We start from the raw sequence: 16,389 nt of genomic DNA, 5'->3' as shown, positions 1-16,389 counted from the left end.
TATTTGAAAAAAAGTCTGTTTTAAATTTTCTATGTACAGGATTCAAGTTGCACGATGACCTTCAACGTAACTGAACACCAAACTTCTCAACAAGCTCTTCCCTGGTTTTATCATTCATTACATTTACTTCGTCGTTAGTTATGTTACGGTCCATGGACTGATAATTAATACGGTAGGTTTGAGAATGTTTTCCGGTTTTTGGATGGACAAATTCATCTGTTAATTTGACACTTTCAACCAAATCTCCAGCATTTTCACGAACAATTTCCATCAAATCATTTTCATGAAGTTTGACGAGATTTCCATCTTCGGTTTTTGGTAACCAAAAGGAAATGTCTCTCTGAGATCCCGGGTACTTGGAATATGGTTTGAAGATTGAAATTTGGTTCTCTTTGAATTGAGAGATAAATCTTTTATCTAGTGACATTAAGCACAAGGGATACATACATTGATAAAAAACAGTTGGATTCCAACGATGTGCAGCGTGATTACAACTTTCTGCTTAAAGTGAATCGAAGCTTGGATCTTGGGAAGAGAAGAAAAAGCGAAATGAAAATACTGAAGACAGTAGGTAATCGCAGAAATGGGAATTTTAGTAATAATGGAATTAATTCAAAATGGGTACCCACCAGAGGGGTCAAAGTGAAGAAAGTTCCATTGGGAATGGAGAGGGGGAAACTTAATAAGAGTGGCGGGAAGGGGAATAATTGGGCATGGACCATTGAATGGTTGCTAATCGATGAAAATAAAAAGGTTATAGATCGGTACGTCAAATATAAGTCAGGCGAATCTAGCATTCTGAGAACGATAGTACCTAGGGCATGGATATGCGGAGGAGATGAATACACAATTTTGTTTAAAGATTTGGAAAGTGGGGTGTTTGAAGTGGTTGATAAGGATGCCAAGTTAAGCGAAGTTTTACTCAATAAGTTGGTTATTGAATTTCCCACGATGTATATGTTCAAGGGAGACAGTAGTATCATAACTAGAGAGAAGGTATTGGATGATGATCTTTCTTCAGGGTCATCGGATTCCGATGCAAGTTCTGACTCAAGTTCTGACTCAAGTTCTGACTCAAGTTCTGACTCAAGTTCTGACTCAAGTTCCGACTCAGATACACCACCTGAAGAATCTAGTTCTAAACCTTTAGAAACATAATATACAGAATTAACGGATCAGTCCGAGATAGCTTTATAGAGTTTTTCAATTTCTAGCAATTGATTCAAGATTTTATTGGATATAACCACTAGTTTGTTGTCATCGACCTTAGTGAAATCGGAAATTCCCTTGGAGACAGAGTTGTAGAATCCCTCGTAGAAAGATTTGACTCTATCATCGACATCCTCACATAATGTGGTATCAGCCAATTCATCAGCTTTGGGATTTTTCGAAGACACTGATATATTACCAAATAGCTTTAGATTGCGGTATAGCATACTCATGTTTGGTTTTATCATATAAGTGTTTAGCAAATCATGGATCTGAATAGTATCTTCTCGATTTTTCTTGCTGTTTCCTTCCCCATCATATTCTTCTCGAGGGAAACAACCATCTTTTAGTAAACTAGATATGAATGACAGTTGGTCGAATCTCATACCATTGAAATCTTTGAAATCGTTCGAATCGGTATACGATTTGTTTTCCTTTTTCCAATTCATTAGAACCAAAATATTTTTCCAAATTCTGATCCAATGATTTGAAATAGTTAGATTCTTGAGCTTTTCACCCCCATTAATTATCAAGTTAATTGCCAAAATGGAATCCTGTCTAATTGTTGGTTTCAAGTGTGTCATAGCACTAAATACATAGAGCATTATGGAATCGTGATTCAAGATTATTAAGTTGTTGTGGTTTCTAATCAACTCCTCTAGAATGGCTCTAGCGTCATGTCTGATCTTCTTAGACTGATCAAACAGCAGGGCTTTTATGACTTTGATCAAATCGTCCAATGGTAATTTATTAGTTTCCTGAAACGGATCTCTCTTTAGAATATCCAAGAATTCTGCAAGTATTTCCTTCCGTGAATTGAGATTTGCCGTTACCTTACGCAATATTGAAAGCTTCTTCAAATATTCGGTGGTTGGGTCGCCGTGGTTTATAAGATGTTTGGTGGAAGATGTAATGTTTATACGTTTTGCCTTAAACTCGGTTGAAGTGTGATTGGCAGGGTTATGGGCTGCTTTTCCAACTTTTAATTTTGGTTTGACAAAATCCTTCTTCTTTTCCTTCTTCTTTCTATTGGAGGCCATTTTTATTCACTTGGGAGGCGGGGGAACAGTGTCAAAAAGAGGTGATAGAAAAGCTGAGAGAATGGGGAGGAGGGAGAAAAACCTAAGCACCAAAGTTGCAGTGTAGTACAGAAAATTTTAATTACCCTTTTTGAAATTTCTTTTTTTTCAATGATAATTGCAACGTCAAAGAAATTTGAAATTCATGATGCGAAACTATTTTATATTTATTTAATATCGTATCATGTGAACCTCCAAGTTGACGGATTGTACTGCCCCTCCAGGATTCAATGGAGATGCTTCTCTGTGGAAGTTTACGATGAATAGAATTGTCGATGAGCTTGAGGAAAAACTACGACTTCAAGATAGGTATTATGAGCCGATGGATATAGACGATGATGTTGATGATGACGATATCGAGATGCGGGATTACGATGATAGTTTTGATAAATCTCTATTACGACGCCGGGTGGTAAATCCAGTGGAAGATACAGTTGGAGACGGTGAAGAAGAGATGCACCTGGAGGACGAGATTGATAGCGAATCGGCTATGACAAGTGGGAGGCGCATGGCCGGTGCATTGGCACTCTTGCAGCCGGAGAATCATGGATACCTCGTAGGCAAATCTGTCAGTGGGCGAGCGAATAGGGAGGAAGATGTAGGTACTCCATCGAAGGAGCGTTCGTTGCAAACGTTGACACAGGGTTTAGGAGACGGTAGAAAAATTGTCATCCACAACCATTTTTACAATTCGAATCAGCACGAGGAACCCTGGCCAACCGGAGACAATATCAATATCAACAGCATGCGGTTCGGGAAGGTGGAATTGTTTGAGTTGCTCAAACGGAGTATTAATTACTCCCTTCTCGTATGGATCGCGTACCTTGTGCTAACCCAGATTCGGCAAGATATAATGGAGGAGTACCGGAAAATGGAGATTCGTAACTCTTTCATGAGGGAACAATGCCTACAAGAGTACATTGTGAACCGATGCGAGGAGTACGGACAGCTTCCGGCACTCAAGGAGGAGTGTCTCCAGTGGGAGGTGTGCTACCATGGGGGTGTGAATGATATCCACAGGGAACCCCCCGTGTTGGAGATTGCTGTGCATGTTTTGGGGCGGACCATAGAGAGCGGATTGTCCCGACTGGGTGGACTGAACAAGTTGCTGGTACTTGTCTGTGTTTGTGCTTGGTACATGGGCAACTTTGCTCTCGGATATATGAAGGCAACCAGAGATGCGCATAATGCATAGCCTCTAGTGTATTTTGTGGTAAGTTATGATGTACGGTGTAAGATTTCGCATTATTCCAAGGTATAGTACACAATAGTATATACTATTCTGCACATCCATGCACTGCTAATGCGTTAAAGACGCATCAAAAACACACTAAATTATAAGAAGCACTAACCTAGCCTAAAACACAATAGAGTGTTCTATTTTTCGCATGCCTAACTGTGATGCGTCTTACGTAACCGTATTCGGAGTCGGGAACTTTGGACCTTGCTTTATATCTCGCAAGCAGAAATCTGGGAGGCTGCCCAATCAGGAAATTTGCGGTCTGCTAGTTCTTTCAGGGCCGTGGACTCCGTTAGGGGAGGGCCTGTATTATCGGGACTTGATTATTTTGCTTCGGTTTCGGTTTGTGTCACAAAGCCCATGGTTGCTATATTGGTAAAGATCCACATGAGGGACTTGACGTGCGATTTAGATCAGTGCCTAGCTTACTCTGTAAGAGGACGTATTTAGCCTCCTTTCCCCCCTTTCTCTGGCCCCCCCTCCATTTTCAATTATTTGAGATTGCTGTAGTCTGGCTACCATATTGGCTTACCATTCTATGCTTCTTATCAATTTGTACAGACATAGATAGACATATATAAGTCTATATATAAATACCTACGTAACTTCACTAACATTTGCTGTTAAACTGCCATTATTATCACTCGTTCTATTTGTTTGACTGAGTTCATACTTACTTGCACCTTTGCCCAACTTCCCTGCTAGATAGCTAGCTTCCAATAATCACCAACGAAAACTCTCTCAAATGAAGCTATCTGCTGCACTACTATCGTCTTTGGCCATTGCTCTACAGGCCGTATATGTTGATGCTGCTAGTCAGAAACAGTGTGCGTCTCCAAAAACCACCACCGTTTATTCCACTTCTGCAATACCATTCCCTCAACATGTTACCTCCCAAGAAAAACCATCTACAACGAGCACTTCGGCAAGCAGCACCTCTTCACAAGATTCTACTTTGACTTCTTCACAGATAACCACTAAATCCACCCAGGAAAATACCTCATCTGCTTCTTCAGAGGATCCTGCTGCCTCAAGTACCTCCGTTGAAACCACAGCACCATCGACGCCAACCACATTATCTACCTTAACCCAAGGAGAAACAACCTCTACGTTCTCCTCTTCTTCGGCGACAACATCAAAGCTCACTCCAGCAACAACTACCGCTAAACCAATAACTACATCATCCTCAACTTCATCAACTTCATCATCCACATCTTCATCAGCAGCTCCAACTTCTTCCTCGCTACCTGCAACTCCTCCGTACGAATCCGAGCCTTACACAAGTTTCAAATCTAGATACTTGGAAGCGCATAATTATTTCAGATCTTTAATGCAAGATACTCCTGCATTGACTTGGAGCGATGAGATTGCATCTCTTGCTCAAGATTCTGCTAATAACTATCAATGTAATGGTATTTTAACTCATACTGGTAAAACATATAAAGGTGAGCAACTAGGTGAAAATTTGGCGTACGGATATAGTTTTGAAAAGGCATGGGCTGTTAGAGCTTGGTTTAATGAAATTGAATACTACAATTATAACGATCCTAAATTTGATGAAAGTACCGGTCATTTCACACAATTGGTCTGGTCAAGAACAACAGAAGTTGGTTGCGGATACAAATATTGTGGTGAGGTTTATGGTGACTATATCATCTGTAACTATTATGAATCCGGTAATTGGGACGATCCAGATGATTTATCTTATTATTACAGACTCTACGTCCATGAACCAATCAACCCAGCAACCCTAAAAGGTTTCCCAATACCTAACTAAGTCTAAAAAACATTTTTATTAGGTTTCCTTTGCCACATTATGTTATGTTTTGTCTGCTTCATTCGTTTTCTATTTCATTTGCAAAGGACAAAAAGAAGAATTTGGGCAGCCATTATATGTATCTATCACTTGGAACATGATAGGTGTATATAATACTTCCCCGTTCTTTTTATTTCAAATTCTAATAGTATGTCAAAAAAACCATCTCTTTTACGTCACTTGGAACATGTCACAAAAGTATGGTTTCTAGCTCTAACTGGCACCTTCATTATTTTAATTTTAAAAATTTACAATCGTTTTTTCATCCCCAAAACCAACCCGGCATCCCCCCCTCCCCCTCTCTTTTTTTAACTTTACTTCGATTCTTCGATTCCTTCGATATGTATTCTCTACACTTCCCCAATACCAATCTCAGTTTCGCAAACAAAAAAATGCGGATCCCCAGAGATACCGTAAAAGTTTCCAAATTTTTTATTCTCTCGAAAACCATTTCCTATTAAACTTTACTAGCATAACGCACGATGATTATGTCCGGAGTTGCTGAACTTTCTATTGTATTGAGATTTTGGCAACCAAAAACACTCAACATTTTCGAGTCAAATAATTCTGTCTATTCCTGGCTCTTAGGAATTTTTCTTGGCACCGTCAACTCTGAAATTGCAAGACTAATAACAAAGAAGAACTTTAGGATGTTAAGTCAAAAAGGAAACAAAAAGTGATTAATTAGTAAAAGGATATACATAATGTATTTTCATATGTAGGCCGGAAATCTATTTGTTTGATTAGTTAAGTTAACGCAAAAAGTAGTTGTATTTACCGCTCTGTCTACGGGAATCTTCTTCACCGCTTGCCGGGAAGTTCCATCTAAGTTCAATATCCAGTTCTCTATTATTGAACTCGTTAGGTCTACTTGCCAAGGAACCGGTGATCTCTTCACCCTTTTTAACATCCAAAACTTGATCAAGGTAGAAAACAGTTTGTTTCCAATGTGTGTATGGAGCATGGGCGCCTGTTGAAAAAGTGACTACGTTTTCCGGTTTATCACTTGGGAAGGAGCAATCAAACCACGCTAATAAAGCATGGATCTTATCATCCCTTGTTGCCTTCAACTTGAATTTCCTCTCAAACGCCAAATCTTCAATCTTGACCGTATTCAAATCAAACTCAATCAATTCGTAGTGACCCGTAACTACACTGCCATTATCAACGGTATCCACTAATGGTTCGCTCATTGCAACCTTCAAGAATGGCGTGTAGTCAAAGCCGTATAGTTGCATTGGGTCTTCCCAGAAATGGATCTTCTCATTCTTATACTCCTCGTCTTCAACCTCTTAATCCTACAAATGAATAAATGATTGGACTTTTCTAGAATCATTTTCTGAATAAAGAGAGACACAACCAGCATTATTATCAGGGAAACCCCATCATGTATGATCTGAACTCTCGGGAACTCTCTATGTTACGACCAAAAGCTCAGTTGTATAATCCTGTTGATCAAGCACCAGTGTGTTATTCTGCACTTGCATGATGTACATATTTCAATACTTACAAACGGGAAAACTACCACTTAACTAAAGAAAATCTATGCAATGAAGTACGTCTGCGTTGGGTTTAGAGAGGCTAACATTCTTCTGGGGAGAAAAAGCCTTGTTTTTTCCATTTTTGTTTACATTGTGGTCGGGATGGTATGTGACCTATTACTTCTACAATATGTTTCTATCATAGCAGTTAGTATGTATTGCTCTATATTTGAAAAAAAGTCTGTTTTAAATTTTCTATGTACAGGATTCAAGTTGCACGATGACCTTCAACGTAACTGAACACCAAACTTCTCAACAAGCTCTTCCCTGGTTTTATCATTCATTACATTTACTTCGTCGTTAGTTATGTTACGGTCCATGGACTGATAATTAATACGGTAGGTTTGAGAATGTTTTCCGGTTTTTGGATGGACAAATTCATCTGTTAATTTGACACTTTCAACCAAATCTCCAGCATTTTCACGAACAATTTCCATCAAATCATTTTCATGAAGTTTGACGAGATTTCCATCTTCGGTTTTTGGTAACCAAAAGGAAATGTCTCTCTGAGATCCCGGGTACTTGGAATATGGTTTGAAGATTGAAATTTGGTTCTCTTTGAATTGAGAGATAAATCTTTTATCCAGTGACCAGAAAAGTCTAATATCAGGAATACCAAATAATAGCATTGCAATTCTATCAAGACCAATACCAAAGGCCCAAGCGATGGAGTTGTCCAAATTGGAATTATCAAGAACTAGTTTCCTAACATCACCACAACCGCAACATTCCAACCATTCTCCTTTCCACCAAACTTCAATTTCCCACGATGGTGCAGTCCATGGAAAATAAGCCTCCACCCATCTGACCCTCAATGGCTCATTCAGATATTCCTCAGTAGACCCTGCTAACTTCGCAGCCTTTTTAGCTTCATTAAAGACGGCATCAACTAAAAGTTCAATGGTCCGCTTTAGATGTTGAGACACCAAATCAACTTCTATCTCAGACATGAAGTCCTGTTTTGGATTTTCAACTGGATCGTAACCAACATCCTCTACAATTAAATCAGTTTTTGGAATTGCGTCAATATCTTTTTGAATTTGAGCTAGAAGTTCTTCTTGGGACGCAAAGTCATCCCTTTTCCAAACCCTTGCACCTTCCATTTGATGGAAAACAGGGTAATGTGTTCTGTCAATTTCGTCTCTTCTGTAAACGTCACCGCAAATGAAATAACCTGGTGTTTGGCATGTTAGGAAGCATTCATGCTCGTGTGCGGAGGTGTGGGTTCTTAATAAATTATCCTTGTTCAAATAATAGGTATCACTCTTAGAACGTCCAACATGGTCTTTTGGAAACCCCAAAACATCAAAGTTTTCAGCCACTGTGACATTCGGTTGCAAATCACCATACATTGTATACCCTAAACCTTGGAAGCGATTTTCAATCAACGAGCGAAGAATACCAATTGGATGATTTGGGTTCATGTGTAAATCCCTACCCACCAAAGATAGAATCCTCGGTGTAGCATTTGTCCATTCATCGGTTTTATATGTTGTTCCTAAGACCGTTAACTTACCATCTTCAACTTTAGTAGATGGAGAACCATGTAGCAGATATTGTGACGTGGTAAACAAACGTGTCGAAACTCTCAGCTGTCTCGAGACATAGAATGCCTCTCTTAAAGACTGCATTAGCACAGCCATTTGTTGGTAATCTTTGCTTGCCTTTGAATTCAGTCAAGGTGTAATAGAGTTTATTCACGGTGACTTACAAACTTGTGTTAGCAAATGAATTTCATGCTCAAAAAAAGATTGAAATCAGTGCACCAGATATTGAAGTCTGTTCAACATTTTTCAACTATGAATTACTTGAAATCGAGGATTAGGGAATGCTTATACAAGGTGAAGACGTTTGGGTAAGGAGGTATTGGACATCAAAGAACAGCCTGTTTTAGCAATGTTTTCTTCACTAACGAGAATATTCTCTCCACTAAGCCAGCCTTTTGCTTTTGCTAGGGTGGCACAATCATCGGCAAAGAGATTTGGTCATGAATTAGCACCAAGATACAAACAAGTAAGGAAGAAACAAAAGGGTAGAGTCACTGTCCGTACTGGTGGTTCAATCAAAGGTACTACATTGGAATTTGGGACCTACGGTATGCGTTTGAAAAGTGAAGGCCTAAGGCTAACTGCTGCTCAGCTTCAGGCTGCTGATAATGTGTTGATCAGATTTGTGAGAAAAGCACAGGGAACATATTGGAAGAGGTTATGCACCAACATTGCAGTTTGTATAAAGGGTAATGCAACCCGTATGGGTAAGGGTAAAGGTCCGTTTGATCACTGGGCAGCCAGAGTTCCAACTGGTAAAGTTGTATTCGAAGTTGACGGCATGCACCGTCATGCAGCGAAGGACGCATTAAGAAGAACTTGTGAGAAACTTCCAGGAATCTGGGAGTTCATTGATAAAGATACGCCAGCTAAAAGTGGATTCAGTCGTGTTGAAGAACCTGAAAGTGTTAATTATCTAGAAAAGGCAAAGGAAAATCCCTCCAGAAAATTTGCAAATTTCTTGAAATCTAGGTCAGAAGAATTTTCTAAATTTAATGGTCGTAAGTAATAAGATACTTATATATATATATATATATTGGTCTTTATATCTACTGTACATAGAATCGTCAAGGAGAAAATGTAAAGACTATTTATTTTCCCTTCACTCATTGAAATAGTTAATAAACATGAGGAAAGAAGTTTAATAAGTGTTGACATCAGTTTCCAAAATGACCATTACTCTAGTTAAGAAACCTTCTAAGTGGAATATGTCTTTACTTCCTAGTGTTAGTCTTTCATCAAACAATGCTGCGGCTTCGACAATTTCCAACTTGACTTGATTTATACGTTTTAGCGCACTAAAATCATCAACTAATTTGATAAAATTAAACATCAATTTTTCAAGTAGTAACTTGCCAGGGATAGCATGTGACAGTAGTTCGTACAGGATTGTCCGTGAAGTCGTTAATCTAGCAACAGACCTATCTTTAATAACCCCTTTAGCTAAACTTTCAATAACTAGTTGCCAATCCGGTTTGATTGTTGGTGTATTGATAGTCACAACATCATTGTTCATGTACATCGCTTCTAACATCATAATACCGAGCCTTAGGTTGTATTCTGACTCTTCAATTATATGATCGTAGACAATACAACGATCATCCAAATCATCTGGAAAACACCGCTTAGCATCTACCTCATTTATTAATATTTCTTCGAAAACATCTCTGATTGAATCTTTATTTGGTAAACCTATTCTAATACCCAAAGTACGTGACTTTATCGGATCAATAATATTGGACGTGGAGTCACAAACTAGAATCAATCTAATAGTCGAGCTAAATTTCTCCATGGTTCTTCTCAATGCAGCTTGAGCATCTCTACTTAGTTTTTCACTTTCGTTTATGATAACAACTTTAAATTTTTTTTGGGGTGTTGTCAATTCTTCCTTGATATTGTCACCACCCCTAGCATCTTTTTTAGTGATTTTAAATAGCCCCGAAAAATCTAGTGCTTCAACTTGACCTAATTCCTTTAATAGATCTTGAATCACGACCCTATCATTGTTGCCCATATCACTTGGTGTGATTTCTACATGACAAGGGGATGAAATGACATTAAATTCCAATTTCCTGTTACTGGTAGTTGTAAAAGTTTTTACATCGACTTTCAAGTTGTCAATCGATGAGGTACCATAGAGCTTGCGCAACATCGCCATAATTCTTGTTTTTTTACCAGAGCCAGAAGGTCCATAGACCAATAAATGGGGGAAGTTTGAATCTGAATCTGCCAGCTTTGTCAACTGGTTCGTAGTTTCCCCATGGAAAGTAAGTTTGTTAAGTGTTTTCGGTCTGTATTTATCTGCCCAAAGTGACATTGATTATTTTGCGTTGTCTTTTAAATATTGGAAAAATAACGGCATGAATATCTCTGTGAATATCCTTGAAGAATTTAGTTTATACGCGTCATCAATGAAGTTGATTTTATACATGGATTTTAATTTTTTTTGGTCATGTATAAAACTTTTTTCACTACATCATTTTTCCAGCACAAAGATTCATAAGTAAATTTACATATGCATTGCGAGATCTGCAAGAAAATAGAGCATAAGTATGTTTGTCCACGATGTAAATTACGCACCTGTTCACTCCCATGCTTCAAACAACACAAAATTGATAAGAAATGTTCGGGTTTAAGTGATATTTCATTAGGCACAAGGGATACATACATTGATAAAAAACAGTTGGATTCCAACGATGTGCAGCGTGATTACAACTTTCTGCTTAAAGTGAATCGAAGCTTGGATCTTGGGAAGAGAAGAAAAAGCGAAATGAAAATACTGAAGACAGTAGGTAATCGCAGAAATGGGAATTTTAGTAATAATGGAATTAATTCAAAATGGGTACCCACCAGAGGGGTCAAAGTGAAGAAAGTTCCATTGGGAATGGAGAGGGGGAAACTTAATAAGAGTGGCGGGAAGGGGAATAATTGGGCATGGACCATTGAATGGTTGCTAATCGATGAAAATAAAAAGGTTATAGATCGGTACGTCAAATATAAGTCAGGCGAATCTAGCATTCTGAGAACGATAGTACCTAGGGCATGGATATGCGGAGGAGATGAATACACAATTTTGTTTAAAGATTTGGAAAGTGGGGTGTTTGAAGTGGTTGATAAGGATGCCAAGTTAAGCGAAGTTTTACTCAATAAGTTGGTTATTGAATTTCCCACGATGTATATCTTCAAGGGAGACAGTAGTATCATAACTAGAGAGAAGGTATTGGATGATGATCTTTCTTCAGGGTCATCGGATTCCGATGCAAGTTCTGACTCAAGTTCTGACTCAAGTTCCGACTCAGATACACCACCTGAAGAATCTAGTTCTAAACCTTTAGAAACATAATATACAGAATTAACGGATCAGTCCGAGATAGCTTTATAGAGTTTTTCAATTTCTAGCAATTGATTCAAGATTTTATTGGATATAACCACTAGTTTGTTGTCATCGACCTTAGTGAAATCGGAAATTCCCTTGGAGACAGAGTTGTAGAATCCCTCGTAGAAAGATTTGACTCTATCATCGACATCCTCACATAATGTGGTATCAGCCAATTCATCAGCTTTGGGATTTTTCGAAGACACTGATATATTACCAAATAGCTTTAGATTGCGGTATAGCATACTCATGTTTGGTTTTATCATATAAGTGTTTAGCAAATCATGGATCTGAATAGTATCTTCTCGATTTTTCTTGCTGTTTCCTTCCCCATCATATTCTTCTCGAGGGAAACAACCATCTTTTAGTAAACTAGATATGAATGACAGTTGGTCGAATCTCATACCATTGAAATCTTTGAAATCGTTCGAATCGGTATACGATTTGTTTTCCTTTTTCCAATTCATTAGAACCAAAATATTTTTCCAAATTCTGATCCAATGATTTGAAATAGTTAGATTCTTGAGCTTTTCACCCCCATTAATTATCAAGTTAATTGCCAAAATGGAATCCTGTCTAATTGTTGGTTTCAAGTGTGTCATAGCACTAAATACATAGAGCATTATGGAATCGTGATTCAAGATTATTAAGTTGTTGTGGTTTCTAATCAACTCCTCTAGAATGGCTCTAGCGTCATGTCTGATCTTCTTAGACTGATCAAACAGCAGGGCTTTTATGACTTTGATCAAATCGTCCAATGGTAATTTATTAGTTTCCTGAAACGGATCTCTCTTTAGAATATCCAAGAATTCTGCAAGTATTTCCTTCCGTGAATTGAGATTTGCCGTTACCTTACGCAATATTGAAAGCTTCTTCAAATATTCGGTGGTTGGGTCGCCGTGGTTTATAAGATGTTTGGTGGAAGATGTAATGTTTATACGTTTTGCCTTAAACTCGGTTGAAGTGTGATTGGCAGGGTTATGGGCTGCTTTTCCAACTTTTAATTTTGGTTTGACAAAATCCTTCTTCTTTTCCTTCTTCTTTCTATTGGAGGCCATTTTTATTCACTTGGGAGGCGGGGGAACAGTGTCAAAAAGAGGTGATAGAAAAGCTGAGAGAATGGGGAGGAGGGAGAAAAACCTAAGCACCAAAGTTGCAGTGTAGTACAGAAAATTTTAATTACCCTTTTTGAAATTTCTTTTTTTTCAATGATAATTGCAACGTCAAAGAAATTTGAAATTCATGATGCGAAACTATTTTATATTTATTTAACATCGTATCATGTGAACCTCCAAGTTGACGGATTGTACTGCCCCTCCAGGATTCAATGGAGATGCTTCTCTGTGGAAGTTTACGATGAATAGAATTGTCGATGAGCTTGAGGAAAAACTACGACTTCAAGATAGGTATTATGAGCCGATGGATATAGACGATGATGTTGATGATGACGATATCGAGATGCGGGATTACGATGATAGTTTTGATAAATCTCTATTACGACGCCGGGTGGTAAATCCAGTGGAAGATACAGTTGGAGACGGTGAAGAAGAGATGCACCTGGAGGACGAGATTGATAGCGAATCGGCTATGACAAGTGGGAGGCGCATGGCCGGTGCATTGGCACTCTTGCAGCCGGAGAATCATGGATACCTCGTAGGCAAATCTGTCAGCGGGCGAGCGAATAGGGAGGAAGATGTAGGTACTCCATCGAAGGAGCGTTCGTTGCAAACGTTGACACAGGGTTTAGGAGACGGTAGAAAAATTGTCATCCACAACCATTTTTACAATTCGAATCAGCACGAGGAACCCTGGCCAACCGGAGACAATATCAATATCAACAGCATGCGGTTCGGGAAGGTGGAATTGTTTGAGTTGCTCAAACGGAGTATTAATTACTCCCTTCTCGTATGGATCGCGTACCTTGTGCTAATCCAGATTCGGCAAGATATAATGGAGGAGTACCGGAAAATGGAGATTCGTAACTCTTTCATGAGGGAACAATGCCTACAAGAGTACATTGTGAACCGATGCGAGGAGTACGGACAGCTTCCGGCACTCAAGGAGGAGTGTCTCCAGTGGGAGGTGTGCTACCATGGGGGTGTGAATGATATCCACAGGGAACCCCCCGTGTTGGAGATTGCTGTGCATGTTTTGGGGCGGACCATAGAGAGCGGATTGTCCCGACTGGGTGGACTGAACAAGTTGCTGGTACTTGTCTGTGTTTGTGCTTGGTACATGGGCAACTTTGCTCTCGGATATATGAAGGCAACCAGAGATGCGCATAATGCATAGCCTCTAGTGTATTTTGTGGTAAGTTATGATGTACGGTGTAAGATTTCGCATTATTCCAAGGTATAGTACACAATAGTATATACTATTCTGCACATCCATGCACTGCTAATGCGTTAAAGACGCATCAAAAACACACTAAATTATAAGAAGCACTAACCTAGCCTAAAACACAATAGAGTGTTCTATTTTTCGCATGCCTAACTGTGATGCGTCTTACGTAACCGTATTCGGGAGTCGGGAACTTTGGACCTTGCTTTATATCTCGCAAGCAGAAATCTGGGAGGCTGCCCAATCAGGAAATTTGCGGTCTGCTAGTTCTTTCAGGGCCGTGGACTCCGTTAGAGGATGGCTTGTACTATTGGGACTGTTTTTTTTTAAGAGTGTTTTGGTTCGTGTCACAAGGTTAAAATTTCCTATCTTTGTATAGAGCCGCAAGAGGGACTTGACATGCGATTTAGATCAGCCCCTAGCTTGCTCTATAAGAACACATATTTAGCCATTTTTCCCCTTTCTCTATGTTTCCATCTCTTAGGTATTACGAGACTGCTAGATTCTGGCTACTATTTGGTTTTGTCATTTGATATATCTTTGCAGTTTATACAGATATAGATACGCATATATCAGTGAATATATTTATATTTGCATATCTTTGCTCACATTTGCTATTCAATTGCCATTATTATCACTCGTTCTATTTGTTTGACTGAGTTCATACTTACTTGCACCTTTGCCCAACTTCCCTGCTAGATAGCTAGCCTCCAATAATCACCAACGAAAACTCTCTCAAATGAAGCTATCTGCTGCACTACTATCGTCTTTGGCCATTGCTCTACAGGCCGTATATGTTGATGCTGCTAGTCAGAAACAGTGTGCGTCTCCAAAAACCACCACCGTTTATTCCACTTCTGCAATACCATTCCCTCAACATGTTACCTCCCAAGAAAAACCATCTACAACGAGCACTTCGGCAAGCAGCACCTCTTCACAAGATTCTACTTTGACTTCTTCACAGATAACCACTAAATCCACCCAGGAAAATACCTCATCTGCTTCTTCAGAGGATCCTGCTGCCTCAAGTACCTCCGTTGAAACCACAGCACCATCGACGCCAACCACATTATCTACCTTAACCCAAGGAGAAACAACCTCTACGTTCTCCTCTTCTTCGGCGACAACATCAAAGCTCACTCCAGCAACAACTACCGCTAAACCAATAACTACATCATCCTCCTCAACTTCATCAACTTCATCATCATCCACATCTTCATCAGCAGCTCCAACTTCTTCCTCGCTACCTGCAACTCCTCCGTACGAATCCGAGCCTTACACAAGTTTCAAATCTAGATACTTGGAAGCGCATAATTATTTCAGATCTTTAATGCAAGATACTCCTGCATTGACTTGGAGCGATGAGATTGCATCTCTTGCTCAAGATTCTGCTAATAACTATCAATGTAATGGTATTTTAACTCATACTGGTAAAACATATAAAGGTGAGCAACTAGGTGAAAATTTGGCGTACGGATATAGTTTTGAAAAGGCATGGGCTGTTAGAGCTTGGTTTAATGAAATTGAATACTACAATTATAACGATCCTAAATTTGATGAAAGTACCGGTCATTTCACACAATTGGTCTGGTCAAGAACAACAGAAGTTGGTTGCGGATACAAATATTGTGGTGAGGTTTATGGTGACTATATCATCTGCAACTATTATGAATCCGGTAATTGGGACGATCCAGATGATTTATCTTATTATTACAGACTCTACGTCCATGAACCAATCAACCCAGCAACCCTAAAAGGTTTCCCAATACCTAACTAAGTCTAAAAAACATTTTTATTAGGTTTCCTTTGCCACATTATGTTATGTTTTGTCTGCTTCATTCGTTTTCTATTTCATTTGCAAAGGACAAAAAGAAGAATTTGGGCAGCCATTATATGTATCTATCACTTGGAACATGATAGGTGTATATAATACTTCCCCGTTCTTTTTATTTCAAATTCTAATAGTATGTCAAAAAAACCATCTCTTTTACGTCACTTGGAACATGTCACAAAAGTATGGTTTCTAGCTCTAACTGGCACCTTCATTATTTTAATTTTAAAAATTTACAATCGTTTTTTCATCCCCAAAACCAACCCGGCATCCCCCCCCCTCCCCCTCTCTTTTTTTAACTTTACTTCGATTCTTCGATTCCTTCGATATGTATTCTCTACACTTCCCCAATACCAATCTCAGTTTCGCAAACAAAAAAATGCGGATCCCCAGAGATACCGTAAAAGTTT

The 16,389-nt window shown here is 39.0% G+C and overlaps 13 protein-coding genes across 13 annotated transcripts; 7 read left to right on the top strand and 6 right to left on the bottom strand.

Moving 5' to 3' along the window:
• Window positions 1-61: 61 nt before the first annotated feature.
• C5L36_0C08865 (uncharacterized protein) lies at window positions 62-445 on the bottom strand (the record flags this gene model as incomplete). Its single annotated transcript, XM_029466593.1, has 1 exon — window positions 62-445. The coding sequence occupies one exon, from the start codon at window positions 443-445 to the stop codon at window positions 62-64; it is 384 nt and encodes a 127-aa protein (XP_029322453.1).
• Window positions 446-549: 104 nt separating this feature from the next.
• On the top strand, window positions 550-1,158 carry C5L36_0C08863 (uncharacterized protein; the record flags this gene model as incomplete). Its single annotated transcript, XM_029466592.1, has 1 exon — window positions 550-1,158. The coding sequence occupies one exon, from the start codon at window positions 550-552 to the stop codon at window positions 1,156-1,158; it is 609 nt and encodes a 202-aa protein (XP_029322452.1).
• Window positions 1,159-1,175: 17 nt separating this feature from the next.
• Window positions 1,176-2,249, bottom strand: C5L36_0C08860 (uncharacterized protein; the record flags this gene model as incomplete). Its single annotated transcript, XM_029466591.1, has 1 exon — window positions 1,176-2,249. One exon carries the CDS (start codon window positions 2,247-2,249, stop codon window positions 1,176-1,178), a length of 1,074 nt encoding a protein of 357 aa, XP_029322451.1.
• Window positions 2,250-2,547: 298 nt separating this feature from the next.
• Window positions 2,548-3,483, top strand: C5L36_0C08850 (uncharacterized protein; the record flags this gene model as incomplete). The annotated part of the gene is made up of 1 exon (XM_029466590.1): window positions 2,548-3,483. The coding sequence occupies one exon, from the start codon at window positions 2,548-2,550 to the stop codon at window positions 3,481-3,483; it is 936 nt and encodes a 311-aa protein (XP_029322450.1).
• Window positions 3,484-4,273: 790 nt separating this feature from the next.
• Window positions 4,274-5,305, top strand: C5L36_0C08840 (uncharacterized protein; the record flags this gene model as incomplete). Its single annotated transcript, XM_029466589.1, has 1 exon — window positions 4,274-5,305. One exon carries the CDS (start codon window positions 4,274-4,276, stop codon window positions 5,303-5,305), a length of 1,032 nt encoding a protein of 343 aa, XP_029322449.1.
• Window positions 5,306-6,096: 791 nt separating this feature from the next.
• Window positions 6,097-6,582, bottom strand: C5L36_0C08830 (uncharacterized protein; the record flags this gene model as incomplete). Its single annotated transcript, XM_029466588.1, has 1 exon — window positions 6,097-6,582. One exon carries the CDS (start codon window positions 6,580-6,582, stop codon window positions 6,097-6,099), a length of 486 nt encoding a protein of 161 aa, XP_029322448.1.
• Window positions 6,583-7,112: 530 nt separating this feature from the next.
• Window positions 7,113-8,528, bottom strand: C5L36_0C08820 (uncharacterized protein; the record flags this gene model as incomplete). The annotated part of the gene is made up of 1 exon (XM_029466587.1): window positions 7,113-8,528. The coding sequence occupies one exon, from the start codon at window positions 8,526-8,528 to the stop codon at window positions 7,113-7,115; it is 1,416 nt and encodes a 471-aa protein (XP_029322447.1).
• A 253-nt stretch (window positions 8,529-8,781) lies between these two features.
• C5L36_0C08810 (uncharacterized protein) lies at window positions 8,782-9,441 on the top strand (the record flags this gene model as incomplete). Its single annotated transcript, XM_029466586.1, has 1 exon — window positions 8,782-9,441. One exon carries the CDS (start codon window positions 8,782-8,784, stop codon window positions 9,439-9,441), a length of 660 nt encoding a protein of 219 aa, XP_029322446.1.
• A 132-nt stretch (window positions 9,442-9,573) lies between these two features.
• Window positions 9,574-10,749, bottom strand: C5L36_0C08800 (uncharacterized protein; the record flags this gene model as incomplete). The annotated part of the gene is made up of 1 exon (XM_029466585.1): window positions 9,574-10,749. The coding sequence occupies one exon, from the start codon at window positions 10,747-10,749 to the stop codon at window positions 9,574-9,576; it is 1,176 nt and encodes a 391-aa protein (XP_029322445.1).
• Window positions 10,750-10,947: 198 nt separating this feature from the next.
• C5L36_0C08790 (uncharacterized protein) lies at window positions 10,948-11,775 on the top strand (the record flags this gene model as incomplete). The annotated part of the gene is made up of 1 exon (XM_029466584.1): window positions 10,948-11,775. One exon carries the CDS (start codon window positions 10,948-10,950, stop codon window positions 11,773-11,775), a length of 828 nt encoding a protein of 275 aa, XP_029322444.1.
• A 17-nt stretch (window positions 11,776-11,792) lies between these two features.
• C5L36_0C08780 (uncharacterized protein) lies at window positions 11,793-12,866 on the bottom strand (the record flags this gene model as incomplete). Its single annotated transcript, XM_029466583.1, has 1 exon — window positions 11,793-12,866. The coding sequence occupies one exon, from the start codon at window positions 12,864-12,866 to the stop codon at window positions 11,793-11,795; it is 1,074 nt and encodes a 357-aa protein (XP_029322443.1).
• A 298-nt stretch (window positions 12,867-13,164) lies between these two features.
• C5L36_0C08770 (uncharacterized protein) lies at window positions 13,165-14,100 on the top strand (the record flags this gene model as incomplete). The annotated part of the gene is made up of 1 exon (XM_029466582.1): window positions 13,165-14,100. The coding sequence occupies one exon, from the start codon at window positions 13,165-13,167 to the stop codon at window positions 14,098-14,100; it is 936 nt and encodes a 311-aa protein (XP_029322442.1).
• A 787-nt stretch (window positions 14,101-14,887) lies between these two features.
• Window positions 14,888-15,925, top strand: C5L36_0C08760 (uncharacterized protein; the record flags this gene model as incomplete). Its single annotated transcript, XM_029466581.1, has 1 exon — window positions 14,888-15,925. One exon carries the CDS (start codon window positions 14,888-14,890, stop codon window positions 15,923-15,925), a length of 1,038 nt encoding a protein of 345 aa, XP_029322441.1.
• Window positions 15,926-16,389: the final 464 nt, after the last annotated feature.

Source organism: Pichia kudriavzevii, chromosome 3, assembly GCF_003054445.1.
Source record: "Pichia kudriavzevii chromosome 3, complete sequence".
NCBI lineage: Eukaryota > Fungi > Ascomycota > Pichiomycetes > Pichiales > Pichiaceae > Pichia > Pichia kudriavzevii.
Note: the sequence above shows the minus strand (reverse complement) of the source record. Positions and strands in the feature narration are given on the sequence as shown.